At 45.4% G+C, this 27455-nt stretch overlaps 4 protein-coding genes across 4 annotated transcripts; 2 read left to right on the top strand and 2 right to left on the bottom strand.

Moving 5' to 3' along the window:
• The first annotated feature begins 7552 nt into the window (after nucleotides 1–7552).
• Nucleotides 7553–9249, top strand: LOC117890874 (armadillo repeat-containing protein 6 homolog). The gene is made up of 2 exons (XM_034795966.1): nucleotides 7553–7734; nucleotides 7805–9249. The coding sequence occupies exons 1-2, from the start codon at nucleotides 7618–7620 to the stop codon at nucleotides 9101–9103; spliced, it is 1416 nt and encodes a 471-aa protein (XP_034651857.1). The 5' UTR covers nucleotides 7553–7617; the 3' UTR covers nucleotides 9104–9249.
• Nucleotides 9250–9279: 30 nt separating this feature from the next.
• LOC117890875 (E3 ubiquitin-protein ligase TRAIP) lies at nucleotides 9280–11003 on the bottom strand. Its single transcript, XM_034795967.1, has 7 exons — nucleotides 10888–11003; nucleotides 10613–10828; nucleotides 10194–10547; nucleotides 10063–10120; nucleotides 9893–10012; nucleotides 9634–9834; nucleotides 9280–9569 (listed from the first exon to the last, which is right to left on the bottom strand). The coding sequence occupies exons 1-7, from the start codon at nucleotides 11001–11003 to the stop codon at nucleotides 9333–9335; spliced, it is 1302 nt and encodes a 433-aa protein (XP_034651858.1). The 3' UTR covers nucleotides 9280–9332.
• Nucleotides 11004–11790: 787 nt separating this feature from the next.
• Nucleotides 11791–15768, top strand: LOC117890343. Its single transcript, XM_034795133.1, has 3 exons — nucleotides 11791–12493; nucleotides 13106–14020; nucleotides 14092–15768. Exons 1-3 carry the CDS (start codon nucleotides 12153–12155, stop codon nucleotides 15071–15073), a joined length of 2238 nt encoding a protein of 745 aa, XP_034651024.1. The 5' UTR covers nucleotides 11791–12152; the 3' UTR covers nucleotides 15074–15768.
• Nucleotides 15769–16137: 369 nt separating this feature from the next.
• Nucleotides 16138–17007, bottom strand: LOC117890344 (natterin-3). Its single transcript, XM_034795134.1, has one exon. It carries the CDS (start codon nucleotides 16974–16976, stop codon nucleotides 16212–16214), a length of 765 nt encoding a protein of 254 aa, XP_034651025.1. The 5' UTR covers nucleotides 16977–17007; the 3' UTR covers nucleotides 16138–16211.
• Nucleotides 17008–27455: the final 10448 nt, after the last annotated feature.

The raw sequence follows: 27455 nt of genomic DNA, 5'->3' as shown, positions 1-27455 counted from the left end.
TGAAAATTAATTTCTTTATTGTGGCTATAATAATGATCCAATCGGATCCCAATTTGGTGATCTGATAGATATGGTCATTCCCTACGGAATGGCGTTTTTAGTTTTCTTCTATCTGCAAAATAGATTTGGGAGGTTTTCGCCCTTTTGCGGAGGCGGAAGGGGGCGTGGCTCTTTTTTGAAATACACTTGTAACAGTGTGAGCACACAGAAGTATGGATGCAAAATTTGGTGGATCTAGCTTTTATGGTCTCTGAGATCCAGGCGCTCAACAAGACGGACGGACAGACGGACAGACAGACAGACAGACATAGACTCGGCTATTGATGCTGATCAAGAATATATATACTTTATGGGGTCGGAAACGTTTCCTTCTGTGCGTTACACACATTCACTTTGTGCACAAATACAATATACCCTATTTACTCTTCGAGTACCGGGTATAAAAACCGACTGTTGTTGTCATTAAGAAAGGTAATCACTTAGTGAGCGTATAATTAGCAAAGTGAAATATGCTGATATTTTGCTTAGCTACTTTGAAAACGAGAAGGGACTACATCTGTACCTTAGCGGTTTTTTGTCAAATTTTACATCACCATTTGGTGATCTGATAGATAAGGTCATTCCCTATGGAATGGCGTTTTTATACCCGGTACTCGAAGAGTAAATAGGGTATATTGTATTTGTGCACAAAGTGAATGTGTGTAACGCACAGAAGGAAACGTCTCCGACCCCATAAAGTATATATATTCTTGATCAGCATCAATAGCCGAGTCGATTGAGCCATGTCTCTCTGTCTGTCCGTCTGTCCGTCCGTCTTGTTGAGCGCCTGGATCTCAGAGACCATAAAAGCTAGAGCCACCAAATTTTGCATCCATACTTCTGTGTGCTCACACTGTTACAAGTGTATTTCAAAAAAGAGCCACGCCCCCTTCCGCCTTCGTAAAAGGGCGAAAACCTCCCAAATCTACAATTTTGAAGATAGCAGAAAATCAAACGCCATTCCGTAGGGAATGACCATATCTATCAGATCACCAAATTGGGATCCGATTGGATCATTATTATAGCCACAATGAAGAAATTAATTTTCAGTGGCCAAACCCACCCTGTCCCGCAGCTTATAGCAAAACACTGGCCGTCTGCCGCTGGCTCTGCCGCTGGCTCTGCCTCTGCCGCTGGCTCTGCCTCTGCCGCTGGCTCTGCCTCTGCCGCTGGCTCTGCCTCTGCCGCAGGCTCTGCCTCTGCCGCTGGCTCTGCCTCTGCCGCTGGCTCTGCCTCTGCCGCTGGCTCTGCCTCTGCCGTGAGTCTGCAGTGTGTGTCTATAGGGGAGGGTGGCGAGCTAAAGGAGCGTGTTGGCGTGAGCAGTGTTGTTGATGTAGATGACAGATGAAGAAAAAATGTAAAATTTGACAAATAACCGCTACAGTGCAGATGTAGTACTGAGTGCCGGGTATAAAAGTTGTGACGCGTAAGAAGCGTCTCACACGTCCCTTCTCGTTAGTTTTCTTGTATCTTCAAAATTGTAGCTTTGGCAGTTTTCGCCCTTTTGCGGGGGCGTTTTGTAACAGTGTGAGCATACAGAAGTCTGGATGCAAAATTTGGTGGCTCTAGCTTTTATAGTCTCTGACATCCAGGCGCTCAACAAGACGGACGGACGGACAGAAGGATCGAAAGACAGAAATGGCTCAATCGACTCGGCTATTGATGCTGATCAAGAATATATATACTTTATGGGGTCGGAAACGTTTCCTACTGTGCGTTACATACATCCACTTTGTGCACAAATACAATATATCCGATGTACTCTTCGAGTACCGGATATAATAACGTACAATTTTGTACGGTGTTCGGTGTTGCCAGAAAATATCAAGGAAGGAGAACGATGTAGGGTTCGTATAATATTATACGAACTTATATTAAATTATGTGAAAGTTATTGAGATCTGATTGCAAGAGAGAGTGAAATGAATTGTCCTTATACTGGACGCAGAGCTTAACATCATCCGCATATGTACATAAGTACTCGAGAATTTCTTAATACAGAAGGAAGGTATTTAATAAAGAGTGTGAAAAGTAAGTGGCCTAAATGGCAACCCTATGGTACTCCAGAAGTAACCATAACAGGTAACGATAAGGAGTTTTGGAAGAGGACTCTTTGAGACCTAGAACACAGGTAGCTAGAAATCCATCTTAAAAAATTGTGCGGAAACCCTAGAAGATCGAGCTTTTGTGCAAGAAGAGAATGGTTTACAGAATCGAATGCCTTACTGAAGTCAGTGTAAATAACATCCGTCTGCAAGTTACCTTGGAATCCTTTAATGGCATAGATTAGTGATTAAGATTAGTGGTTGTTGATCATCGCCGTATAAGCCCATGATGAGCTGGAGATACTTATAAGTGATTTGCAGCGATGTTGCAAGTGCGGAGTTAGAATGTTCTCAAACATTTTAGAAATTTCTGTGACGTTTTTACCTGTTGTCGACACCTTAGTTTTTGATGCAAATTTTGCAGCATGAAAGCTCCCTTGCTTTGTTAAGGGAGTTTGAAAGCTCGCTTCCTTTGCGAAGGGTGTTTGAACAATAATCTATGTATATAAAAGAAAGTCGTATTTGTTACAACACTTATAACTCGAGAACGGCTGGACCGATTGCCATGGTTGATTTGATTTGTTGGATTTGTTTCCGTCCCGAGTAGCAGAATACATCTTAAAAACAACTTATGGCCTGTTTGTTGCGGCCTTAAAGCCAAAACTTTATTTTTTTCAGAAGACATCATGTGTGTGTTCAGAAATTTGTCTAAAAAGGTAATTTTTTCATTTGTTGTTCATTTTTATTTGTTTAATCATATTTAATATTTGTTTTATTTATTTGTTTAATTTTGTATTAATCATTTTAATAACAATGCCGCGTCCTAGAAGATCTAATCTTTCCCAGCGAAGCCGTAATGCAATTAGGCAACGGAATATCGCGAGTCAATTATCTGATGGAGAACGAGAAATTGCACGAGAAGAGCGCCGCGTTAGTATGGAGCAAAGAAGGGCCTTATTTCGTGCTTCTCAAACACAAGAGCAAAGAGAGAGAAATCGTCGAGCTTATCGTACAGATGAACAGATGATCGTAATCTTCGAAGTGCAAGAAGAAATGGTTCAAGTATTGATTTGAATCGAGCAGCGTTTCTGTATGATTGCACCATCGACTACAGCTTGAATCGTTTAGTTTGCATTGGGCCAATGGACGTTGTTGGCCAGCATTGTGGAGCATTGAAGTTTGCTGGTGAAACGCCTGGTTTGTGCTGCCTTAGTGGTAAAGTGAAATTGCCATTATTGGTCCCGCCACCAGAGCCATTGTGCTCCCTGCTTTATGGCGAAACACTAGAATTTCAAATCGTAGGTACTCTGTATTCATTCAAATCTATCGACTGTGTAACAAACGAAGAAGAAGCCACTAATTATCCAACTGAATTTTTAAACTCCTTGGATGTGCCTGGTTTACCACCGCACAATTTAAAACTTAAAGTTGGCTCGGTAGTCATCATGCTTAGAAATTTAAACCAACCAAAACTGTGTAATGGAACGCGTTCGTGGTCAATTGTACGTGGCATGCTCACGTGTCGGCAAACCATCCGCTTTATTTGTTCTTGCGCCTGACCAAAAAACAAAGAATGTCGTTTACCACAAAGTGCTTGAATGGAAGTTCTATTACCATCGCATTGGATCATTGCAACCTATAGAAGATGCACAGCATAAATTCTTGCAAATATACTTCATGGGCAATATGGAAGAACAACTTGGCAGGCGTCAAGGGATCAACACAGCTACGAAGAGAGCAATTCTCCAAGATCTGCAGCAAATGCTTCATGAACATCATGCATTGGTCAGACTGTTCAAGACTGCTTTAGAGCGCATGCCAAGTGATTGCAATTCGGTCAAGTCAATTAAATACATTTGCAAATATGTCACGAAAGGGAGCGACATGGCAGTTTTTGGTATCCAAACATCCAATACCAACGATGAAATAACGCGCTATCAAGTTGGTACTTTTTTGTTTCTATCTATGTATATAAACATATTATTTGGTATCATTGTTTTACGTTCATCAAAGCCTAATTAGTTCAGCTAAAAAGAAACACGACATTCATTGACTGTTAGGCGGTGCGAAGTTCGACGGGTCAGCTAGTGAGATATAAAATAAACAATATTAATATTTGACCATAGACAATATATGGTTTTTAGTATTTATTTATTTATGTATTTTAAATTATGGGAATAGGAATAAATATAAATTAAATATGAGTACAGGAGAGGAAGTAAAGATACAATTTACAAATTTGCTAAAATAAGTTAAATTAAATAATTATAATTTATAATTTATAATCTTTGTATAAAACCTGGAAAGATTCATGCTGGGCGTAATTAAACCGGCATGTGGGTAATCGGATGAGGTGGAAAGTACGGTTAGCGGTTGGTGCGTGTGAAGACGCACGCAAAACGGAACCCCGAAACACACTGGTATTGGTACGAATCACTGTAGTACGCTTGTACGGGAGCGGCTGCGCCGCGGCAGAGCCTTGTCCTATGCTATTATAGATAGGGCGGCGCTGAGCCCTGGTCTGTAGGGAACTGTAAAATCTATCTGTCCCAAAAGCGATGGTGTAGAGAGGTCCACTAGTTTTAGCCTAGAGTCTTGTGCTAAGAGTCTTGTCAGAGTCCCAGTTCATACTTCTAAGGGCGAATACTAACGAGAAGGGACGTGTGAGACGCTTCTTACGCGTCACAACTTTTATACCCGGCACTCAGTACTACATCTGCAACTTAGCGGTTATTTGTCAAATTTTACATTTTTTCTTCATCTGTCATCTACATCAACAACACTGCTCACACCAACACGCTCCTTTAGCTCGCCACCCTCCCCTATAGACACACACTGCAGAGTCGCGGCAGAGGCATAGACAGAGGCAGAGACAGAGGCAGAGACAGAGGCAGAGATTGTGGCTATTGTGGCTATAATAATGATCCAATCGGATCCCAATTTGGTGATCTGATAGATATGGTCATTCCCTACGGAATGGCGTTTTTAGTTTTCTGCTATTTTCAAAATTGTAGATTTGGGAGGTTTTCGCCCTTTTGCGGGGGCGGAAGGGGGCGGGGCTCATTTTTGAAATACACTTGTAACAGTGTGAGCACACAGAAGTATGGATGCAAAATTTGGTGGATCTAGCTCTTATAGTCTCTGAGAACTAGCCGACAAACAAGACGGACGGACGGACGGACGGACAGACGGACAGACAGACAGACATAGACTCGGCTATTGATGCTGATCAAGAATATATATACTTTATGGGGTCGGAGACGTTTCCTTCTGTGCGTTACATACATTCACTTTGTGCACAAATACAATATACCCTTACTCTTCGAGTACCGGGTATAAAAATTGTTTTTGAACGGATTCAACTTGTTGCTGCTTGTATTGTCGACACCACACACAAGAACCATACTCCAATATACAGTGTTTCAGTTTTATACGGATCGTCAAACTCTTTTGACCAACGCTTAATAAACGCTAGGACTCCCTTAGCTTTGTTAACCGTTGAAGCAAAATGGATATCAATAGATTGCGATCAAAAAGGACTCTAAGTCATTTGATGTGGTGATTGGTTCGATCTAGAACATGTTGCTCTAGAGAATAGGAGACCAAATGTGGCTGTGAAAGGTCATAAGGTTGAATGTTAGAATGGTTCAAGAAAAGTAGGTTATTCGAACAAATTAATTCATCAAGGTAACAAACAAACAAACAAAGTACCAGTCGGAAAAGGAAAAACAAATTTTAACGTCATCAGCATACATTAATGCAACTGAGTGCAAAATAACTTGGGGCAGGTCGTTCACAAACAGATTGAATTCATGCATAATAGTGTGCTCAGGCCATACAGACGGTTTCAAAGCTTTGGAGACAAGAGAATCGGAAAGAAGAATTTTAAGTGATGAGATATGGCGTTTGTGTGTAAAATTTAATTTAGTTATAATAAACTCATCAGGCGGTGATTTGAGATAAGAGCTTCGATGTAATTTGGCATCATTCGGAGTGGCTTCTGATATACATACATATGTAAGACGAGAGGCAAATATTGCTTTTCGGGGGACCAGTGCCCTGAGTGGTACTCCAGAAAAGCGAGCTGGTGGAGCTACTCCTAAAAGTCTCAGTGCGGGAGCTAGGAGAGCCTGCAGATCCATCCCCATTCAATGTAACAGAAACCGGACAATAATTTGCAACTGGATGCTGGATGCTGTTGTGGATGGGCAACTGAGTCCGAAGTTAGATTGACAGGGGTATGGAATTTTGAGGTACCATGTTGTTCGGCGTGAGAAAGTCTGTAGCCTCCGATGGCGGATGGACATCCCTTGATAAAGGTTGGCCACTTGGAGTTGCAAATGAGTCCATCGGTTGTAGTTTGGAGTATATAAAAATTAAAGAAAGAAAACGAGAAGGGACGTGTGAGACACTTCTTACGCGTCACAACTTTTATACCCGGCACTCGGTACTACATCTGTACCTTAGCGGTTTTTTGTCAAATTTTACATTTTTTCTTCATCTGTCATCTACATCTACAAAACTTCTCAAGCCAACACGCTCATTTTGCTCGCCCCCCTTGCCTAGAGCCAAACATTGCAAAATCATGGCAGAGGCAGAGGCAGAGACGCGGCACAGGCAGAGGCCGCACACTGCAGAAGCAGAGTGTGAATGAGAAAAAGTGAAAAAAAACAACAAAAGCTGCGGGATAATGTGGGATTAGCCACTGCAAATTAATTTCTTTATTCTGGCTATAATAATGGTCCAATCGGATCCCAATTTGGTGATCTGATAGATATGGTCCTTCCCTACGGAATGGCGTTTTTACTTTTCTTTTGTCTACAAAATTGCATGTTTGGGAGGTTTTCGTCGTTTTGTACTTGTAACAGTGTCTTGTAACAGCAGGTCTGGATGCAAAATTGGGTGGCTCTAGCTTTTGTAGTCTCTGAGATCCAGGCGCTCAACAAGACGGACGGACAGACAGACAGACAGACATAGACTCGGCTATTGATGGTGATCAAGAATATATATACTTTATGGGGTCGGAAACATTTCCTTCTGTGCGTTACAATAATCATATTTAATTAATTTAAAGTTCCCTTTCCCTTTTAGCAAAACAAAAGAATTTAGTTTTCTATTAACATACATGTGCCTCATTTAATAATTTACATACATACATTTACATACTGAAGACAAAGCTCCAGAAGGGAAATAAAAATTTGTAAAATATAAGGTCATAAAGTATACAATCCAATAAAAAGGAGTATTGAAAATAAGCCTAATCGATTCTCCAATCGGATTAAGGTTTTTTTTCAGTGTTAAAAGTCTTTGCAAGCTAGTAATAGAACACCAAAATCGAGGAAAATAATTTTAGATTTACGGTATATTTATAGTATATTTTGAAAATGCAAGGGTATATTTCGGTATATTTCCGAGGGTCTGTCGGTATATTCAATCAATAATTCTGCGGTCACACTGCATCCCATTCGTACAAAAAAACTAAAAACAAAAAAGAAAATTTGAAGCAAACCAAACCTATTAAGTATTCCTTTGTCATGGCCAAGATTATTTCGCAAGACACTTTCGACGATGTGGTGCAAGAGAACGTGATAGAGTTCTCTATGAGCCCGGCCGAGGCGAAGGAGGAGACAATAAAACAGTTTGAAGCACAGGTGCGAAGACTGGGGAGATATAGCTAGAGCATTTGCTTGAACCGACGTGACCGACCTGACCTATTTTCAGGGTATAAATCTTGCCAACATTATCAAAGATTTGGCCATCAACCCGCAGTCCGGCAAGCCCGTAATCAACGAGATGGTGGACAAAATCAAAACGCATATCGGCCAGAAGGAGGCGGATACGATCCAGCTGCTGGATCAGCTGGACACCTTGGACGCAGAGTGCCAGAAGTCACTGGCGCACCGGGTGCTTGCGGGCAAGAATGGAGCTCACGATGCATTGATCACTTTGCTGGAGCAGACCCTGGCCGCGACGGAGACGGAGGGTGAAGGAGACCAACACGATGATGTGCTCGAAAAATGCCTGCGGGCCGTCAATAGTTTGACAAACAAGCAGCCTGACTTGTTCGATGCGGAGGCGATGGCTGTGGTGCTGAAACTGTTGGCACTCAGGCAGGAGAATCGACTGGAGATCACACTTCTGACGCTGCAGTGGTTGCAGAAAGCCTGCATAATGCACGAAGTGAACCGCCAGAACATAATGAACACACCTGCTCTGAAGCTACTAAAACCGCTGCTGGTCAAAGACAATGCTCGCCTGGTGAGCGAGCTGACTGCCGTGTTCCGCTTTCTGGTGCTGGACGACGACATACGCGTGGAGTTCGGCTCGGCCCACGAGCACGCCCGGCAAATAGCAAACGAGGTTCTGCTGCCACTTGTGGAGCTGCTGCCAGCATACCAGGAAGTGGAAGTGCTGGGTGACTTACTGCTCACCATTGGCACGCTTGCAGTGCGCCAGGAGCTGTGCACAGCTATCGATGAGGCGGGCGGCCTAAAGACAATCTTTGAAATCATGAGCAACCACCTGGAAGAGGTGCGTTTGAATCGCGAAGCCTTGAAGCTGCTGCGTGCCCTGGCCGGCCACGACGCGGTCAAGGCTCACATTGTGGACCAAGGGGTGGCGCCTATCATAAAACAGCTCCTAGAGGCTCACCAGTCAAACGAGAACATTGTAGCCGCTGCCTTGGCCTGCATTACCACGCTGACTTTGCGCGTTCAGGAGCATAGTACGGCCTTCTTCGAAACTGGCATCGCCGAGGTACTTGTGGAGGCTATGCGCACTCATCCCAGCCACAAGATTGTCCAGCGCAACGGGGCCTGGGCCATACGAAACATGGTGTCGCGTTCGCGCAACCAATGCGAGACTTGGATCTCCTTTGGTGTCGAGGATCTGCTCAACGCGGCAATGACAGAACATCCCAGCGTGGCGCAGGACATTAAGGCTGCCCTGCGGGATCTAGGCTGCACTGTCCAGCTGCGCGAAGAGTGGACTGGCACCGCAGAGAAGAAGATTGCCGCATAGCACATGCCCTCAGTAATAACAACGACAATTGCTTATGTATTTTGTATTTTTATAACCTAGATATAACTTCTGCATGCTACCACGAGCTACAGCTTCAACTCACTCCTACTATTGATAAATCGTGCATTTGCTAACCTTAAATATCATCCTCAATGGCTACCGCAATCTATCCACAACTGAGGCAGTCTTGGTTAATTTATTTCCCTAATAATCACACTATCCGCGTCGCTTATTTTCCGAGCTTGAAATTTCGTAGCGTACCCGCCTTCAGGCGCTGGTTCACATTCTTAGACAAAGATGGTGCTTGCGCGCTGTTAGCCTGACTCTCCTCCTCCGTGCGCTGCGCAAAGGGATCTATCTTCTCGGAACCGCCCATTCCATTGTACACAAAGTTAGAGCCCATGGTAGCCGCCACCCCAGAACTGCTCGAGCCCAACAACAGACGCGGCTTCTTGAATATCGAGTACTGTAAGGGACGAGTATGATTAATATTATTTTCGATTTGCTTGACCATCTGCTCATTAAGTTACCTTTGAACTAAGATCACTGGTTGTTTTGCGCACGGTGCCGCTGGTCATGCTTACACCGGATGCACCCATTATGGGAGATATGTTCGCTTTGCTGAATCCAATGCTGCCTTTGGTGCTCAGAAGGTGGCTCAGGCCGACACTACTGGACTTGATGTTCAGGTATGGGGAATTGGACTCTTCAATGCGCTTGATATTTTCCTTCTGCAATTGCGTTCGATGGGCGGTTGTAATCTTCACGTCTGTGTTTTCGAGTACTTACAATTGTGGGCGAAATGGTGACACGCTTCTCGCCATGCTTCAGCGCCATAATGTTACTGTTAAGACCGGTCGAGCTGTTGGGCGAATCCACACTGATCGGTTCGCGTTCCAATGCAAGGAGCTGAAAGATATTCGGGTGAATGAAAGGCCACTTAATGAGGACTTGACTACCTTCTCCTGGTTCTGGTAGAGATCGCTCTCCAGATGCGAAATCCGCTCCTCCATCATTCTGCAACAAAAAGAAAACAGATTAAATATCAAGAAACTCCCTCATTGGCAGAGTGATCAGCATGGATGCTCACCGCTTTAAGTCGATTTCCTTGCGCAAATCATTCTGCACCAGTTTAATTACGTTACGAAGCTCCGACTTCTTGTTCTCGCACTGCCGCAGCTCTCGCTTCAGTGTGGATACCCAACTGGCCAATACTTGCGGGTTGGCCTCATTCTTGAGCAGAAGCTCAGCATCCGCAGAGCCAGCCGCCAGAATCGCCGAAATGCCTTCCATGGATTGGATTTGTAGCTTAAGCGACTTGTTTTCCCTGCGCAGGCCATCCAGCAATTGGGCTTCGCTCTTAAGGAGGCTAATCTGTTCCACATAACTGCTAACCAGGAAGTCCTTCTTCAGCACCTTCTGTTCCAGACCAGCGATGGTCTTGCTATAAAATAAGGGCAAGACTGCACGGTTGTGGACCTGCCTTTTCCCTCGAAAATTATTACTCACAGGCACTTCTTTTGCGTGTCCTTAAGCTCCTTCAGTTGCTGCTCCACCTTGTTGCACTCTTTCTCCTTCATTTTCATGGCCAAATTTGCGTTGTCCAGCTGTTCCTGCAGGGACCCAACATCGATCCGACTAACGTCCAGGTTAGCTAGGTTGAAGTAGACGCGCCAAATGTGGCGGGTGGTGCATTTGTTGCGACACTGGGGGCAAGTCTTGGAGCTGCGAGAGGAATTTCATTAGTTGCTTTCCATTAGCTGCACAAGTCCTGACAGGTTTACCGATCCAGCCATTGATTGAGACAGTTGTGGTGGAACAAATGGCCACAGATGGTGACATACACCTCGTCGGATTGTGCGAATAGCTCGGCGCAAATAACGCAATTCAAATTCAACATTTCATTAATTTTTATGCACTTATGTACACAAAACAGTTATTACGGCTACAATAATTCACACACGCCGTGCAGTTTGGCGGGTCTCAAAACAGCTGGACCACAAACAATATATCGACGAAAGTTTCGATAGTTACTATTCTTAAAAAATAATTCATAAAAGTCTTTGAGTCGCCTAGGATGAGTGCCCTGCTTGGATTATATGCCAGAATGTGATTATTAATAATTGCATCACTAGTGATTTCTGACCGCCCTTAGGTGGTTTTGAATATTTTAGAGGCATCAATAGTATTTCTATCGATATTTATAATAGGGACAACCTTTAAATAAACTTCAATTATTTAATTCTTTTTTTTTTTATATTTAATCGCTACTGCGAAATTGGTTGGTCGCAGAGATGAGTCCGCATTGACCAGGTACTTCAGTTTTGTGTTGAATATTATAAAAAAGTTACTGAAAATTTTGAACGAATGCCGAACGAACACTAGAAATGGAATGCAATTATTTAATTCGACAAACAATGTATTTGTATTACATCAAAGGTGCAAAATTTTCAGTATCTTTTTATAATATTCAACACAAAACTGAAGTACCTGGTCAATGCGGACTCATCTCTGTGACCAACCAATTTCAATGTAGCGATTGAATACAAAAAAAAAAAAAGGTGCATAGAAAATAGTTTTCTATTTACAAATGCAATGAAAGTAATTGACATATTGAATCGTTGAAAACTCGTATCATTGAAACATCGAAACCTCAATACCATCGTAACACCGTGCCATCGATAGTGCCACCGATTGTTTTGCATAGCTCAAAATCGCGTATATATATAATGATTTTATATACACATAATAATTATATTATTATATTTCAAATTTATTCATAAAATATTACGTCGGGTCGGTCCGGTGAGCTATATACAAAAATTGCGGAAGCCAGAGGGAAGGTGGACATTTTGCATGCGCACTCGAAACCTTTGTCAACGCTAACTCGTATTTGTTGGACTGTTCACACCAAAGAAGCAAGGAACGGAGGGGAGCAGAAGCAGAGCACAAGAAAAGCAGACTGAAATACCAGACGAAAAGGAAGAAAAGGGAAAATAAATAACAGTGCGAAAACGAGAAGATTCCAGCGCCCTCGTCGATCGCAAGAATGGCTAATATGATTGGCAACAACCACAACAACTCCACCGCGAACAACAGCAGCAGCCACCAGAACAGTAGCGCCAACTACACTTACAATAGCCACAACAGTGTGAGTGTGGACAGCGGAAACAGCAGCGGCGAGGCGCGACTTCGCGATGTCTGCAACATGCTCAACCCGGGGCCCAGCACCCAACACTACATGATACCAACAGGTGGCTGCTCATACGATCACATTATCGCGCTGATGCGTGGCCTCGACCTACAGGACGACGGAATTCTCCTGAACGCCAAAATCAAGACCATTGAGATGGACTTCTGCAACATTGTGCACGACGAATCTATGCTGTGGTATGTGTCTTATTTGCCTAGTCTGTTTGAGTGTGTGAGTTGGTGGCCCATTGATGATTAATAATATTATAAGTAGCATGTATGGTTTTAGTTGTTGCTTTTTCCCGCATATACGAAAATGGACAGACATACATATGTATGAATGCTTGTATCTACAAACACACTCACACGTACAAATGTACAGTGCGTTGCGAATAAATACGGCTAGTCTAAGGCACGTCAAGATACAGGTATGATTGCAGATGCAGATCAATCATGAGTAAGCCCCAAACTTTTCATCACAAAATTCGTATTTTTCGTATACAAGTTTTGCTTTAAAGCATACTTTTTTTTATTTCTGTGGCTAATACACTTTTGAGATGCACCTTACATATTTACCTACATATGTACACACATAAAATGTAAGCTCGCGAGTGCTGTTTGTTTTCAGCGTGTCTTAAAGATTTACAAATTTTCATATAAATAAATAAAATAATCAAAGTGTGAAAAGAGAAGCCCCTTGCCATTGAAATAGTTCAACTTGAACATTTTCCCCTCCCTTTGCTTATCCATTAACGATGTCTCTCACGAGAAACTAAAGTAATGTTTTACATTTGCATTACTCATCCACAGCGAATCCATGGAGTATATGAACAGCAAGGCCCTCGCGGACAGCGATACGGCGCTAAAGTTCGCCCTGCTCTTCTCGTCGCGCAACTTTGATGCCCTGGCCATGAATTCGACTAAGGTGCGCAGCTCCATGCTTAAGATCCTAGAGACGAACTTTATTAATGCGGATGCGTATCGGGTTCGCGACAAGAATCGTTTGTACAACTCTATTACTCTGCTGGGAGAGTACTACCATCGGGTGCGGCTGGCGGACAACGCTCCCATTACCATACTGGGCGAATCGCTGCTGAATCTGCTGACGCGCGAGCTGAACGACACTGCGGTGGTGATCAATACGCGCCTGGCCCGTCTCGTTCTCTCACAGATCACGCTAAACGGGGAGATAATGCGCAAGCGTCACAAGGCGGATATCGACCAGCTGCTGTTCCACATCAGACGGCACCTGATCATGCAGCCGGCGCTGACGGCTAAGGTTAAAGCCATGCTGCTAATGGTCCTCGATCTGTTCTACAGTCACTTTAAGAACGTGGGACATGATCTGGAGGCCATGTACACCAACTATTTGGTGGTGGAGGAGGGCGAAGATGATGGCGCCAACAACAATGGCGCCAGTGCACAGAATTCCGCGGAAGAGAACGGCTCCAGTGCTAATACCTCCGTCCAGGACCAGGAATCGTACGAGGGTACATCCCCTACTAAGAAATGGAGCGAGCAGGTCTGCGAAGACTCCTTCTGCGACATTGGCTATGGTGAGGCAGATCCGGGCGAACAGAAGTATCAAGATAATGTAACAAATTCATATCCTGCGAACACCGCTACCGAGCCTGGCCCGCGTCATGTACGCCGAAGCTATCAGCCACGCCAAGCACCGAGACCACTGAAGACGCAACATCATCAGCAAACGTCAGCTAACGTGGAGTACGTATATTGCACTGGCATCGCTCGCGCTTCTACTGTAATGCAATCATCTCTTTCGATTCCTCCGACAGCTCCCAGTCCGACCAATATCCCTCCATAGCCAGCAGTGAAGACCGCGACGAGAGCAAGCCCCTGCCCAGCTGGCGAAAGACACGCTTCAATCGCAACCACGAGGGTGACCAGAGCAACGGTCGCTCCCGCGACCAACAGAGGCGCTTCAGCGTGAGCTGCGACGACGACCAGCACAGCGTGCGCAGCGAAAGCGGAGGCAACTTACGCCTCTATACCATCCAGGACCGCAGGAAGCACTCGCAAGAGAGGCACGAGCGCAACATGAGCGGCGGTGCCAACTACAACAGCATTGTAAACTCGAATTGGGACCAACGGGACAGAGACGATCGCAGTGAGCGCTCCTACATGAGCAACTACGAGCGGGGCAACAACTACAAGCGGGGCGGGCGCTTCAATAACCGCAACACCTACGACAAACCGCCGCGTTTCCAGAAACAGCAACAACAGCTCCAGCAGCATCAAGTCGGTCCCCAGAAGATACACAGCGATACTTGGCGCCGTTCGAACACGGCTGTTAACAGCTCCTATCAAGATGAGAACTGTGCGTACAACTCCAACGGGCCGGAATCAAACAGTCGCAGTTCGTCGCGGGCCCGCACCTTACCCCGACCAGCAAAGTCACAAATGGACAAACCAAATACGTATCGTTACAACCAGAGTCCCGTTCGTGGTGGAGGCGCTGGGGGGCCACGTGGCTTCCCCCGCTACAGCAGTCAAAGTAGTTTGGCTAGCGAGGCCTCCAGTACATTCGATCGCCGCCAACAGAATTCGCCGCATAATCCGCAGCACCAGCACCAACGCCATCGCAACTTCACGCGCCGCTCACAGCCGGACATCCATCAGCCGCAGAACGAAGAAAACTGGGACCGCCGTGGGCAGGAACAGCCCCCTCCGGCACCCTCAGGCAAGGAGGAAAGCGAGTTGGTGCGCAATGCACAGCAAACCACCAAGTACATGAACTATCTGTCCTCGCAGAAATGAGACAGGCCTCCGGGATGGCGATCAACCCGTCGTCGGCGTCGACGTCAAAAGTTGAAAGAAAACCTGGGAAACCTTGAGGGATTATCATAAGGAAAATCAATTTTATAAACTAATACATTTAGTTTATTAATTCTAAAACATGTTTTTGTCTAACACTTATTAGTCCTTTGAAGAAAATGTTCAATTGTCCATTGAATTTGCTGTTATGTTTTCCAATTGAAATTGTGCAACTACCTAAGAGTAGGCTGTTCTGTTTTCTGTCTGAACCTGAGCTCAAATGTCAAACCATACCATATACCCACATAATTAATCTCCAGCCTCCCTATTTTCGTCTCCACTCCGACCCGGTCACAAATTATCCTCAAATCCAAACATAGTCTCAAGCAACACGAAAAAAATTAACACCATACGCATGCATACATTCATTACACATCGGATTCAATCAACTTGTAAATATCAGCATAGTTTTATATGAATGTCAGTCACACACTATACACAAACACACACACACCCACAAGCAGTCACACTCATTTTTATATTTATAAATATACCATTTTTTTAGAAACTAAGTACAAAAGTCAAGGAATCAAGATAAATCCTATTTCTATCGAAAGTGAAGCCTGTTGGATAAATGTTACATACACGTTGAGCATATAAAATTGTATTTTAGCTAAATATATACATACATACATATACATATATACTAATTGTCATGTTATGTGCAGATTCAGCAAATTTATTAAACAAAATATACACATCCTGCATAACAAATACATGCAACTAAACCTATTTTTAAAGCAAATTTTGTAAGGCTCTTGTTGATACAACAATGTCAGCCAGTAAGCATAGGATAGTGAGGATTACGGATACGATTGTAGAGTTACAGCGTGCATAGTTAAAGCCATGTTCGGGGATAACAGTTCTCAACATGCGTTGTTTTGAAACACTAATCGGAATATACATACATACATAAATACATATGTACATGCATGGCATCTTACAGATTTGATTAAAATAAACTATTACACAGAGATGCGGCCAGAATCGGCGGGGTAGGTATCAGCGACTTTATTAGCTGTATTTTATTATACGGGTGGAACATTAAATATACAACTCTTCGAGAGATTCTCGATGCATCTCACGGAGCACATGTCGCTTCTACGCGAGGTGTAACCACCAAAACTTCATAGCTAGATGTGTTTACCTCCTGTCCGTGGTGCGGTATGTACATGACCTTGTGGGATGGATGCACTTTTCCCAGCCTCGTGATGCCTTCGTATACCCCGCGTCCAGTGTACGTCACCTCGCCAATCTCGGAGTATCCTGTCTGAAGTGCGTTCGGGGGGAAACTACCCGTGGATCCAGGAACCCACTGGCAATCGCAGTCGTTCAAGACGAGGACTTCCACCCCGTCAACAAGCCTATGGGAGCGGCAACTCCAAGAGCCAAACGCTGCCTTCTTCTGGGGCACATAGCTCGCTGGCAACAGATCGTCGTTGAAGTAGCCGCGGGCTACATATGTGGGCAGGCCATCCTCATCGGTGCCACACTGAAGGGCACCTTCCGGTACGTTGTGTGCGCCCTGGGGACTGTGGGTGTCGAGATCTATGGCCACCCATTGAACAGGCTGCTTCGGTGCCTCTTGGTCATCGAATTCCGTGCGTTCGCCGAAATTCAGATAAATGCGGTGGATGCGATTCCGATGGCAATTGGCCCGGCACTGTGGACACGTCGGAGAACGGCCAAGCCAGCGCGTCAGGCACTCCTTATGAAATACATGTCCGCAGCTTGCAGTGGAAAATATAAGGTCGTTTGCCCGATAGAACTCGTTGCAGATGCCACACAGAATATTCAGAGGCGGAGATGATTCAATTGGAGCTGTTTCCCCGTCCATTGTTTCCATTATGATTGCAATTTCACAGTGTCACTTACTAATTACTCATCAACACATAGAGGCGTAAAATCGACTAAAAACCAACCTTCATAAAATGTCTGGACGATCGGCTCCCAGTGCCTTCGGCTCTTGTTGCTGGTACTTCGACTGTAATTAGCAATTTTGCTTTTGCACTTGCCAATTACTCATCTATTTCTATTTCACATTACCAACTAGATAGGACTCTCAGCACTAGAACTATAATTTTATCCGACTGATGAATCGATTGCCTGTATGCTGAGAGGTTTTTCTTGCTAGTTATACTAGCTAGTTATTATTTTCAACAGAAAATCAAAATCGACGAATTTTCATCGACTTGGTGAAAAAGTGTATTTGTTCATTTGTGGTAGCTATACAGGAACTACAGATTTGCTCAGCGCCGGTGGAAGAAACTGTGAAAAACTTTTTTGTTCTATATTTTCGAAAAGTTGAGATTTTGATCGTAAACGATTAGGACTTTTGTGCTGATCACGAATTTTCACATCACAGTATATTCCTAAAAAGATTCGAACCTTAGGACAGAAATGTTACGCTGTCTAGCTCATTTTTGGGTTTCAAGTATGAGCTATTGGTTAAAAAACGTCACCAACAGTATATACAGTATATACTGTTCAAAACTTTATTATTCCTCTGAAAGCACATATTCTAAAACGGTAAACAGAAGCATTTTATTTAATTGAATTTGAGACCCTTGTTGCATATATTTTTGTTTCTTGTATTTATCGCTGTATATCGCCGTATCTAACTCATAAAAGAGTGGTTTGCCGAACGGGGCGAATATATTCTCTAGATTTTTTTTGTTTTAATACAATGTTTTTCGATCAGAACTTGATGTTATGTTATGTTAAAGACAGCTAATGCAATAAGTAAGCATACCAATGACAGTCTAATAGAGTCTATTTTTCTCTAAATAAAGGGAGACAGGAAAACAAAATTACTTATTGGCTGCATTTACAGAGCAAATCGAAATTCGATTTTTCGAAAGCCATCTCAATACTAGTCTCATAAAACAATAATGTAGTAATAGCCAGAGACATAAATAGTAACATGCTGATTGAGTACCAGTTAAAAAACAACTTGGAAGCGTTGGGTTTGCACGCTGTAAACTCTGACTACCCAACTCACTTTTCTCAAAGAACTGACACTCTTCTTGACATATTTATACCCGGTACTCGAAGAGTAAATAGGGTATATTGTATTTGTGCGGATAACGGTTGTATGTAACGCACAGAAGGAAACGTTTCCGACCACATAAAGTATATATATTCTTGATCAGCATCAATAGCCGAGTCTATGTCTGTCTGTCTGTCTGTCCGTCCGTCTTGTTGAGCGCCTGGATCTCAGAGACCATAAAAGCTAGAGCCACCAAATTTTGCATCCATACTTCTGTGTGCTCACACTGTTACAAGTGTATTTCAAAAAAGAGCCACGCCTCCTTCCGCCTCCGCAAAAGGGTAAAAACCTCCCAAACACTGCTCACGCCAACACGCTCCTTTAGCTCGCCACCCTCCCCTATAGACACACACTGCAGAGTCGTGGCAGAGGCAGAGGCAGAGACGTGTCAGGGGGAGAGGCCATAAACAGCGCGAAGCAGAGTGTGAATGCTGCGGGACGGGGTGGGTTTGGCCACTGCAAATTAATTTCTTCATTGTGGCTATAATAATGATCCAATTGTATCCCAATTTGGTGATCTGATAGATATGGTCATTCCCTACGGAATGGCGTTTAGTTTTCTGCTATCTTCAAAAGTGTAGATTTGGGAGGTTTTCGCCCTTTTGCGGAGGCGGAAGGGGGCGTGGCTCATTTTTGAAATACACTTGTAACAGTGTGAGCATACAGAAGTCTGGATGCAACATTTGGTGGCTCTAGCTTATATAGTCTCTGAGATCCAGGCGCTCAACAAGACAGACGGACGGACAGACGGACAGACAGACATGGCTCTATCGACTCGTCTATTGATGCTGATCAAGAATATATATACTTTATGGGGTCGGAAACGTTTCCTTCTGTGCGTTACATACAACCGTTATTCGCACAAATACAATATACCCTATTTACTCTTCGAGTACCGGGTATAAAAACAACAACACAAAGTATGTTAGGATAGTTTTTATACCCGGTACTTGGGATACGATTGGATCATTATTATAGCCACAATGAAGAAATTAATTTGCAGTGGCCAAACCCACCCCGTCCCGCAGCATTCACACTCTGCTTCGCGCTGTTTATGGCCTCTCCCCCTGACACGTCTCTGCCTCTGCCTCTGCCACGACTCTGCAGTGTGTGTCTATAGGGGAGGGTGGCGAGCTAAAGGAGCGTGTTGGCGTGACCAGTGTTGTTGATGTAGATGACGGTTGAAGAAAAAATGTAAAATTTGACAAAAAATGTAAAATTTGACAAATAACTGCTAAAGTGCAGATGTAGTACTGAGTGCCGGGTATAAAAGTTGTGACGCGTAAGAAGCGTCTCACACGTCCCTTCTCGTTTTGTTAAGTTCCGTTTCGATTGTTACGAACCTGTATTGGTCTTGGGGCAAGGCCGGCCAGCCAGTCATTCCAGGGCTAGATTCTTCCCAGGCCCCCAGGTCGCACACATTGGTCACACCCCTGCGCGGGCGCGAGCCCGCCTCAACAGCGCCGCCAACAACAGATAATTAAATTGAATAAATACGCCCACCTAAATACATAAACAAGCATACATAAACACCTACATATATTAATATTTAAATATTTAATTTATTAACCGTCCCACATATATTTATCACCCATATTAATGTAAACATTTAAATGTAGTATTTGTATTTATATTTATTTCATTATTTATATTTACTTGCTGTAACCCATTTATGTCCACCTAGTGATAGTGAGTTTAGGAGGCGGGAGTAGGCGGACGCGCCACCAAATTTTAGTGTAGGGAATATTAATTAAGTATGTGTTAAGTTTTTGAGTTAAAAATTATAACGTTGATATGAAGTGCTAGTTTGTTTAGTATGGGGGTGGAAAGGGGACCACGGCGGCGAAATGGAGATCGGCCGCTGCACCTGAAAAGGAGATTTGTAGTTGTTCTGCGTCGGAGAGATGATTGTCCGTGAAGTGTAGAGTAAAGTCCGTTGTATGTTTTGGATTATCGTTTGTTGGTTCGAGATGTCCGAACAGTTGGTTTGTTGTGCGACCTGGGGGCCTGGGACGAACCCAGCCCTGAAAGGACTGGCTAGCCGGCCTTGCCCCAACACCAATAAAGGTTCGTAACACGTTAATCTATGTAAGCGGAGTCTATTTTCCCCCCGAACGACACACCCCTTTCTAATTTATACACATGCAATAACTACTAACAAGAGCTCTTTTTAGTTAAAGTTAACCATTTAAATTTGCATTTCAATTACAGCCGGTTTGTTTACATTAATTTGGGGATGCCACCTCTGGCAAAAAAATAGAATCCGTCAGTATTTTTCTGTTAGTTTATGTTAGTATTTATTTATTCCGCAAGGTAAAAGTCGGTCAAGGTGAAAATGTTTTAGGAATTAAGTAGATTTATAAGATGAAAGGAATAATGAATTATATGTGAAGAATTTAAAAGAATATGAAAATGGAGTAGAAGTCCTTAGTTTGGGTGGGACGAGAAGGGCGGAAGAGTGAACCAAAGGTTTTGTAATGGGAGCGCTCAACAGGTTGAACGCTCATGAAAGGGAGGGACTCGCGATGGTCAAATACAACACCGACTGACCCCGCCGAAACGAGTGCCAATGTAAACGCGTGTAAAAAAAAATTAGATCTGTCCGTTACACGCGAGAAAGTAGGTTTTTTGTTAAATCCGTCCCCTGGCTATCGGGTCGGAAACACCCCTGACTTCCCCGAGAGCTAGCCGGGAACGATAGACCAGGGCGGCAAAAAGGCGGATCATAACAAATGGCGCCCAATTAAAAACGAGGGGCGCCATAACAAATGGCGCCCAAGCAAAATGAATGGCATCGGTTTTAAACGGGGGGTCGAAGATACCCTGTTTGAGAGTGAGCCAGAGAGTTAGAACTCAGCTGGTCCGTGAGCCGGGAATATTCCCCAGCCATAGTAGCCGTTGAGGAGGAGAATTCAGCAGGGGTCTCCAGAGTCGTGGTCCTGGTGTAGCCAAATGGGCTATAGCCACGTTGTCCGACTCGTGGAGGCCTCGAAGAGATTTGACGAGTGGATACCTCGAGTTGTGGTCCTGGTGTAGCCAAATGGGCTACAGCCATGTTGTCCGACTCGAGGGGTCCACGGATCGGATCGGAAGAGTAGTCGGGGGTCTCTCGAGTTGTGGTCCGTGCGGTGCCGAGAAGGCATCAGCATCGTTGCCCGACCCGAGGGGTCCAAGACAACTAAAGCAAAACAGTAAAGAGGAGTTGGCACTCCAAGGAGAAAAAAAAAGCGGAATTTTAATTGCGAGGGAAAAAGATTGGTTCACTCACCGACTGCAACCGTGAATTGCAGTTGTCTCTCGTCTCGCCCAACAGATTGTGTAGTTGCAAGGGAATATTTGTCTTTGTTTACGTGTTTATTCTCGAGGGCTGAATATCCTCACTAACATTGGATACAGACAATTTTAGAAGTAGGATTAAATTCATAGGTCAGCGGAATAGGATTTTTGTTTTGGTAGAGGAATTATTTATTTGTTAGCTTTATTATTTATTTAGGCGAATAAGTGTACATGGATATTTATTTATATATTTAGATTTAAAACTATTTATTTATTTAAACAATTTTTGGGGTTTAATCGCAGAGTTATTTATTGAGTTATTTATTTATTTATTTTCTCGTCGTCCTTCAGGGTGTTTATGTTTTTTATACCCGGTACTCGAAGAGTAAATAGGGTATATTGTATTTGTGCACAAAGTGAATGTATGTAACGCACAGAAGGAAACGTCTCCGACCCCATAAAGTATATATATTCTTGATCAGCATCAATAGCCGAGTCGATTGAGCCATGTCTGTCTGTCCGTCTGTCCGTCCGTCTGTCCGTCCGTCTTGTTGAGCGCCTGGATCTCAGAGACTATAAGAGCTAGAGCCACCAAATTTTGCATCCAGACTTCTGTGTGCTCACACTGTTACAAGTGTATTTCAAAAAAGAGCCACGCCCCCTTCCGCCTCCGCAAAAAGGCGAAAACCTCCCAAGTCTACAATTTTGAAGATAGTAGAAAACTATTCCGTAGGGAGTGACCATATCTATTAGATCACCAAATTGGGGCATTATTGGAGCTTTATTATAGCCACAATGAAGAAATTAATTAGCAGTGGCCAAACCCACCCCGTTCCGCAGCTTATATTTGCTTCGCGCAATGTGTGGCGTCTGCCCCTGCCGTTCCTCCGCCTCTGCCATATTAGCTTATATTTGTTTTTTGCACATTCTCTCATTCACACTCTGCTTCGCGCAGTGGCCGCACACTGGCCGTCTGCCGCTGGCTCTGCCTCTGCCGTGAGTCTGCAGTGTGTGGGTCTAGGGAAGGGGGGCGAGCTAAAGGAGCGTGTTGGCGTGAGTAGTGTTGTTGATGTAGATGACAGATGAAGAAAAAATTAAAAATTTGACAAATAACCGCTAATGTACAGATGTAGTACTGAGTGCCGGGTATAAAAGTTGTGACGCGTAAGAAGCGTCTCACAAGTCCCTTCTCATTGGAATAGGTTAGGTAGGAAGTAGGAATTGGAGTAAAGAGAGATTGGTGTATGAGTGAACCGGCGGAATTCAAAGGGTCGGGGAAAACTAGGCGAAGCTCGGAGGTTCCGAGAAGGTTCCAACCATACAGGATGCCGACTACTAGGTCCCAGGACGGGAAACACGGCACAAGACCAGAAAGGGCGGTGATGGAACTGGAAGATCCGGAGGAGGGGGCTGTAGGAGGCCAGCCTCCAAGTCACAGAGACCGCGAGATACCCAGCAAACTGAGATCGGCCGTAAATGTAAATATGTAAATATATGTAATATATGTATGTAAATAGCTCAGGCTCAGGAGACGTATCGGGCATCGTTTGGCCAACAGATGGAAGCGCTCAGAGCCTCGATGCAAGCGGATGTGCTCGAGTTCATGAAGGGGATAAATGCGGTAGTCGGCGCGCTGAAAGCGGAGCAGACTCTAAGCGACGCAGATAAAAGGAATCGAGGATCACACAACACCAGTCTGGGAGGAGGTCCGCAGGAGATACCCGCGAACCAACAGGCCCAACCGACACACTTGTTCGTGGACAACCGGACGTTGGAAGCCGAACAGAGACCGAGCATAGAGCAGAGACCCGTTGAGGACTGGCTGTTCAACGTAAGGGGCCCGGGAGCACAGGCAAATGTAAATAGGAGTCGTCCCAGTTACGGAGAGGCCAGGCAGGAGCCGGTGCAAATAAGGAGATGGGGACTGAGCTTTGACGGCGATCCGAAGGGGATGCCGGTATCGGAGTTCATATTCCGAGTGGAGCATTTGCAGACGGTGTACCAAGTAGCATGGGCGGAAGTGCTGAAAGCTTTTCACACTCTGGTTACGGGCCATGCTAGAGACTGGTACTAAATGTATGTACGGACCGCAGAGGTGCCGGACTGGCCTAGCCTGAGATATGGACTCCAGCAGCAGTTCCAGGTGCGAAAGACGGAGTTCGAGCGAGAGCAGGAGCTCAGGGAACGACGGCAGCGACACGGGGAGTCGACAGACCAGTACATACAGGAGATGCTGTTGTTGAAGTCGAGATTGGTGAATCCATTTTCGGACTACGAGTTGATTAAGATCATCAAGATCAATGTCAAGGACTCCATCTCGAGGGTGATTTACCCGATGCAGATTCCGAATCTGCAGAAGCTGCGGGAAGAGTGTGCCGAGGCCGAGAAGCTGCTGACGACCCGATGGGCAAGGATTGGTCCAGATTATGGGGGTGCTAGGCGCAGGGAAGATCCCAAAGTGCACGAGGTCGAAGCGACGAATCACGAGCCGGAGGAGCGGACAGAGGCACTAGAGGCCGTCTATAGGACGAAGGATTCGGGAGGTGACCGGGCACAATTTAAGTGTTGGAATTGTGCGCAGTCAGGACACACATATTTTGAATGTGAGTTAGAAGTGCGGAACATATTCTGCTACAAGTGTGGGTCTGCCGGGGTAATCGTCCCTAAATGTCCGAAATGTCGGCCGGGAAACGGGAGAAGGGGCACGACGCAATTGGAGGGGTCGCGTTCCACAAGCAGCCAATAGTTCTGCCCTCCAACAATTATAGGGGACAGGGCAGGGGATATACCTAGAATTAAGGAGAATAATATACATAAAGCAATATATAAAATAAACCAAGCGGTTTATGTGGCAGCGATATAACCAGGTTAGGAGAAGAATACTGGGCGACCAGCTGGCGGAGATAGGCCTAACGAGGTCGGCTAGAGCACAAAGGGCTCGGGACCGGTTCCGTATACGCCAGAGAAAACGACGTGGCATATGTGCGGCAATCCGTTCTGAAGTAAGCCGAGACGAGAGGCCGTTTGCGCACGTGAGTCTGGGCCCGAAGACGCTGATGGGACTGCTTGATACGGGGGCATCAGTGAGCCTGCTGGGAAGAGGGGGATTGGAGATCATTGAGGAATTGAAGCTTAAGCTAAAAGACGCGAAAACAATATCGGTACAAAATGCGGGCGGCACACCTCATCAGATCCTAGGCCATGTGAAGGTAGTGATGGCATACAAAGGCCAGAAGCACCCGATGGAGTTGTTCTTGTGTCCGTCATTGAAGCAATCACTGTATGTGGGCGTCGATTTCTGGCGAAAGTTTGGATTGGCTCCGCAGATAGTAGGCCTGGAACGAGAAGAGGAATTGGAAGAGATCGTGGCAGACTGCTGACGAGAAGTACACCGACGGAACCTCATGCCTTAACCCAGTCGCAGCAAGTACGCACGGATTAGGAAGGACGACGATGGTCAAACACGAGATACGTCTGGTGGGGGGAACGGTGCCTGTGAAGGAACGCTTTTACCCAATATCCCCGGCGGTACAGGAGCTGTTGTTTGCGGAAGTCGACGAAATGTTGCGTCTTGGAGTGATCGAGCTGAGCGAAAGCCCGTGGAGCAATCGGGTGACTCTGGTCCGTAAGCCTGGGAAGAACCGGTTGTGTTTGGATGCACGGAAGCTGAATACTCTGACCGTCAAAGATGCGTACCCGATTCAAAGTATCGAGTCGATCCTGAGTCGTGTGGAGGACACCGTGTTCATCAGTAGCATCGACCTGAAGCATGCGTTTTGGCAGATAGAGCTGGAGCCGGAGAGTAGAACGTATACGGCGTTTACGGTTCCAGGGGGACCACTCTATCAGTTTAAATCAATGCCGTTCGGTTTGTGTAACGCAGCCCAGCGGTTGTGTCGGTTGATGGACCGGGTAATCCCGCAGCGACTCCGAAACCACGTGTTTGTGTATTTGGACGACCTGTTGGTGATTTCCCGAACGTTTGAGGAGCACGTGAAGCTACTAGAGGAAGTCGCAAAGTGCCTGGAGACTGCAAAACTGACAATAGGAAAGAAAAAGTCTAAGTTCTGCTACAAGTATCTGAAATACCTGGGGTACATCGTGGGCGATGGCGCACTGAGGACCGACCCAGAGAAGGTACCGATGCCGAAGAACGTGAGACAAGTCAGGAGATTTTTGGGTACGGCGGGCTGGTATCGGCGATTCATACGGAATTTTGCCGCACTTTCAGCCCCTCTCACAGACTGCCTGAAAGGAAAAGGACAATTTCAGCTAACAACGGACGCACGAGACTCTTTTGAGGAGCTAAAAAAGGCACTTACCAGCGCGCCGGTATTGCATCACCCGGACTTTAAGAAGCACTTCTTCATCCAGTGTGATGCAAGTCATGTGGGAATCGGTGCGGTTCTTTTCCAGAAGGATGAGGAGGAAGCCGAACACCCCATTGCTTTCTTTTCGGCGAAGCTGAGAGGCGCTCAACTAAACTATAGTGTGCCAGAGAAGGAGTGTCTAGCGGCAGTGAGAGCCATAGAGAAGTTCCGGGCGTACGTAGAGCTGATGCCATTCACTGTGATCACTGATCACGAGAGCCTGCGGTGGCTGATGCGTTTCAAAGCGCTGGATGGTAGGCTAGCAAGATGGTCTCTAGCTCTGCAGGCATACAACTTCGAGATAGAGCATCGGAAGGGAAGGACAACATCGTCGCCGACATGCTGTCTCGTCCGTTTGACTTAGAAGCAATCGACTTCCTGGAGTTCGAGACTACAGCATTCGAGGACGAGGACTACCTGAAAAGGATAGAGGCGGTTAAGATCGATGAACGAAATGTTTCCAGACCTGAAGGTGGAGGACGGATTGCTGTTTAGGCGTACACAATTTTCCCGACCGGAATTGGAGGAGTTTCAGTGGAAGCTATGGATCCCGGAGGCGCTGACAAGGTCGTTGTTCCAGCAAGCACACGACAGCGATGTGGCAATGCACGGAGGAGTTGCGAGAACACTGGAGCGACTGCGGCAATGGTACTATTGGCCCCGTATGACGGTACAGGTGAAGGCATATGTCGCGGATTGCGATACCTGCAAAGAGACGAAACATTCGACGCAAGTTAGTCGTCCAATGATGGGTGCCGAGACCGTTACCGAAAGGCCGATGCAGAAGATATACCTCGACTTTCTGGGTCCATATCCTAGAACCCGAAGGGGGAATGTAGTCATATTGATAGTCCTTGATCACATGTCTCGATTAGTTTGGCTGAAGGCCTTGCCCAAAGCCACATCGGCGGCCGTAATCCAATTCCTGCATGAAGGGGTATTCGCTCAGTTTGGCGTTCCTGAAATGGTACACACGGACAACGGAAAGCAGTTTGTATCAGCCGAATTTGCACAGTTCTTGACCAAAAGAAGCATAGCTCACATGAAATCTGGGAATTATGCACCACAGGCGAACGCGGCAGAACGCGTGAATCAGACCGTTCTCGCAGCGATCCGGACTTATGTCAGCGAAGATCACACACGCTGGGATGAGAAATTGCCGGAGATACAGGGTGCGGCCAGGAGTGCGATACACACAGCCATAGGCACGTCACCATACTTGAGACACAAGTGGCAAGTGAAAGCGATCGGACCCGTTTATTTTCCTCCAGCGTCAAAGTCATTTTCCGTGTGTGGAATCGCCTGAAAAAAGGTAAAAGTGATAAGAAGGTGCCCGAGGGAAGGGGTACGTACCGAGCCAGGCCGACATGTGCGTCCAGGGTGAATCTCCCGGCGCAGAATCCAGTCGTAAAGCGACGCTCCATCCCGCGAAGAAGGGAGGAGAGGTGAGGGGGTCACGATTTTTCGCGCTCTCTTCTTTAAGCGAAAAAAAAAAATTTCCCATTTTCGCACTTTGCTTTGGTTGTTTGCGAACAGCTGATTGCTGATAGTGGTGGGGAGAGCAGACCAACTTGCATATATCAATACTCCACCGCCTGCAGCTGTCACTTAGCAAAGATCGCAAAGGGAA

The sequence above is a fragment of the Drosophila subobscura genome, chromosome E (assembly GCF_008121235.1).
Source record: "Drosophila subobscura isolate 14011-0131.10 chromosome E, UCBerk_Dsub_1.0, whole genome shotgun sequence".
In the NCBI taxonomy this organism is placed as follows: Eukaryota; Metazoa; Arthropoda; class Insecta; order Diptera; family Drosophilidae; genus Drosophila; species Drosophila subobscura.
The sequence above is the reverse complement of the archived record's forward strand: the minus strand, read 5'-3'. Positions and strand labels throughout refer to the sequence as shown.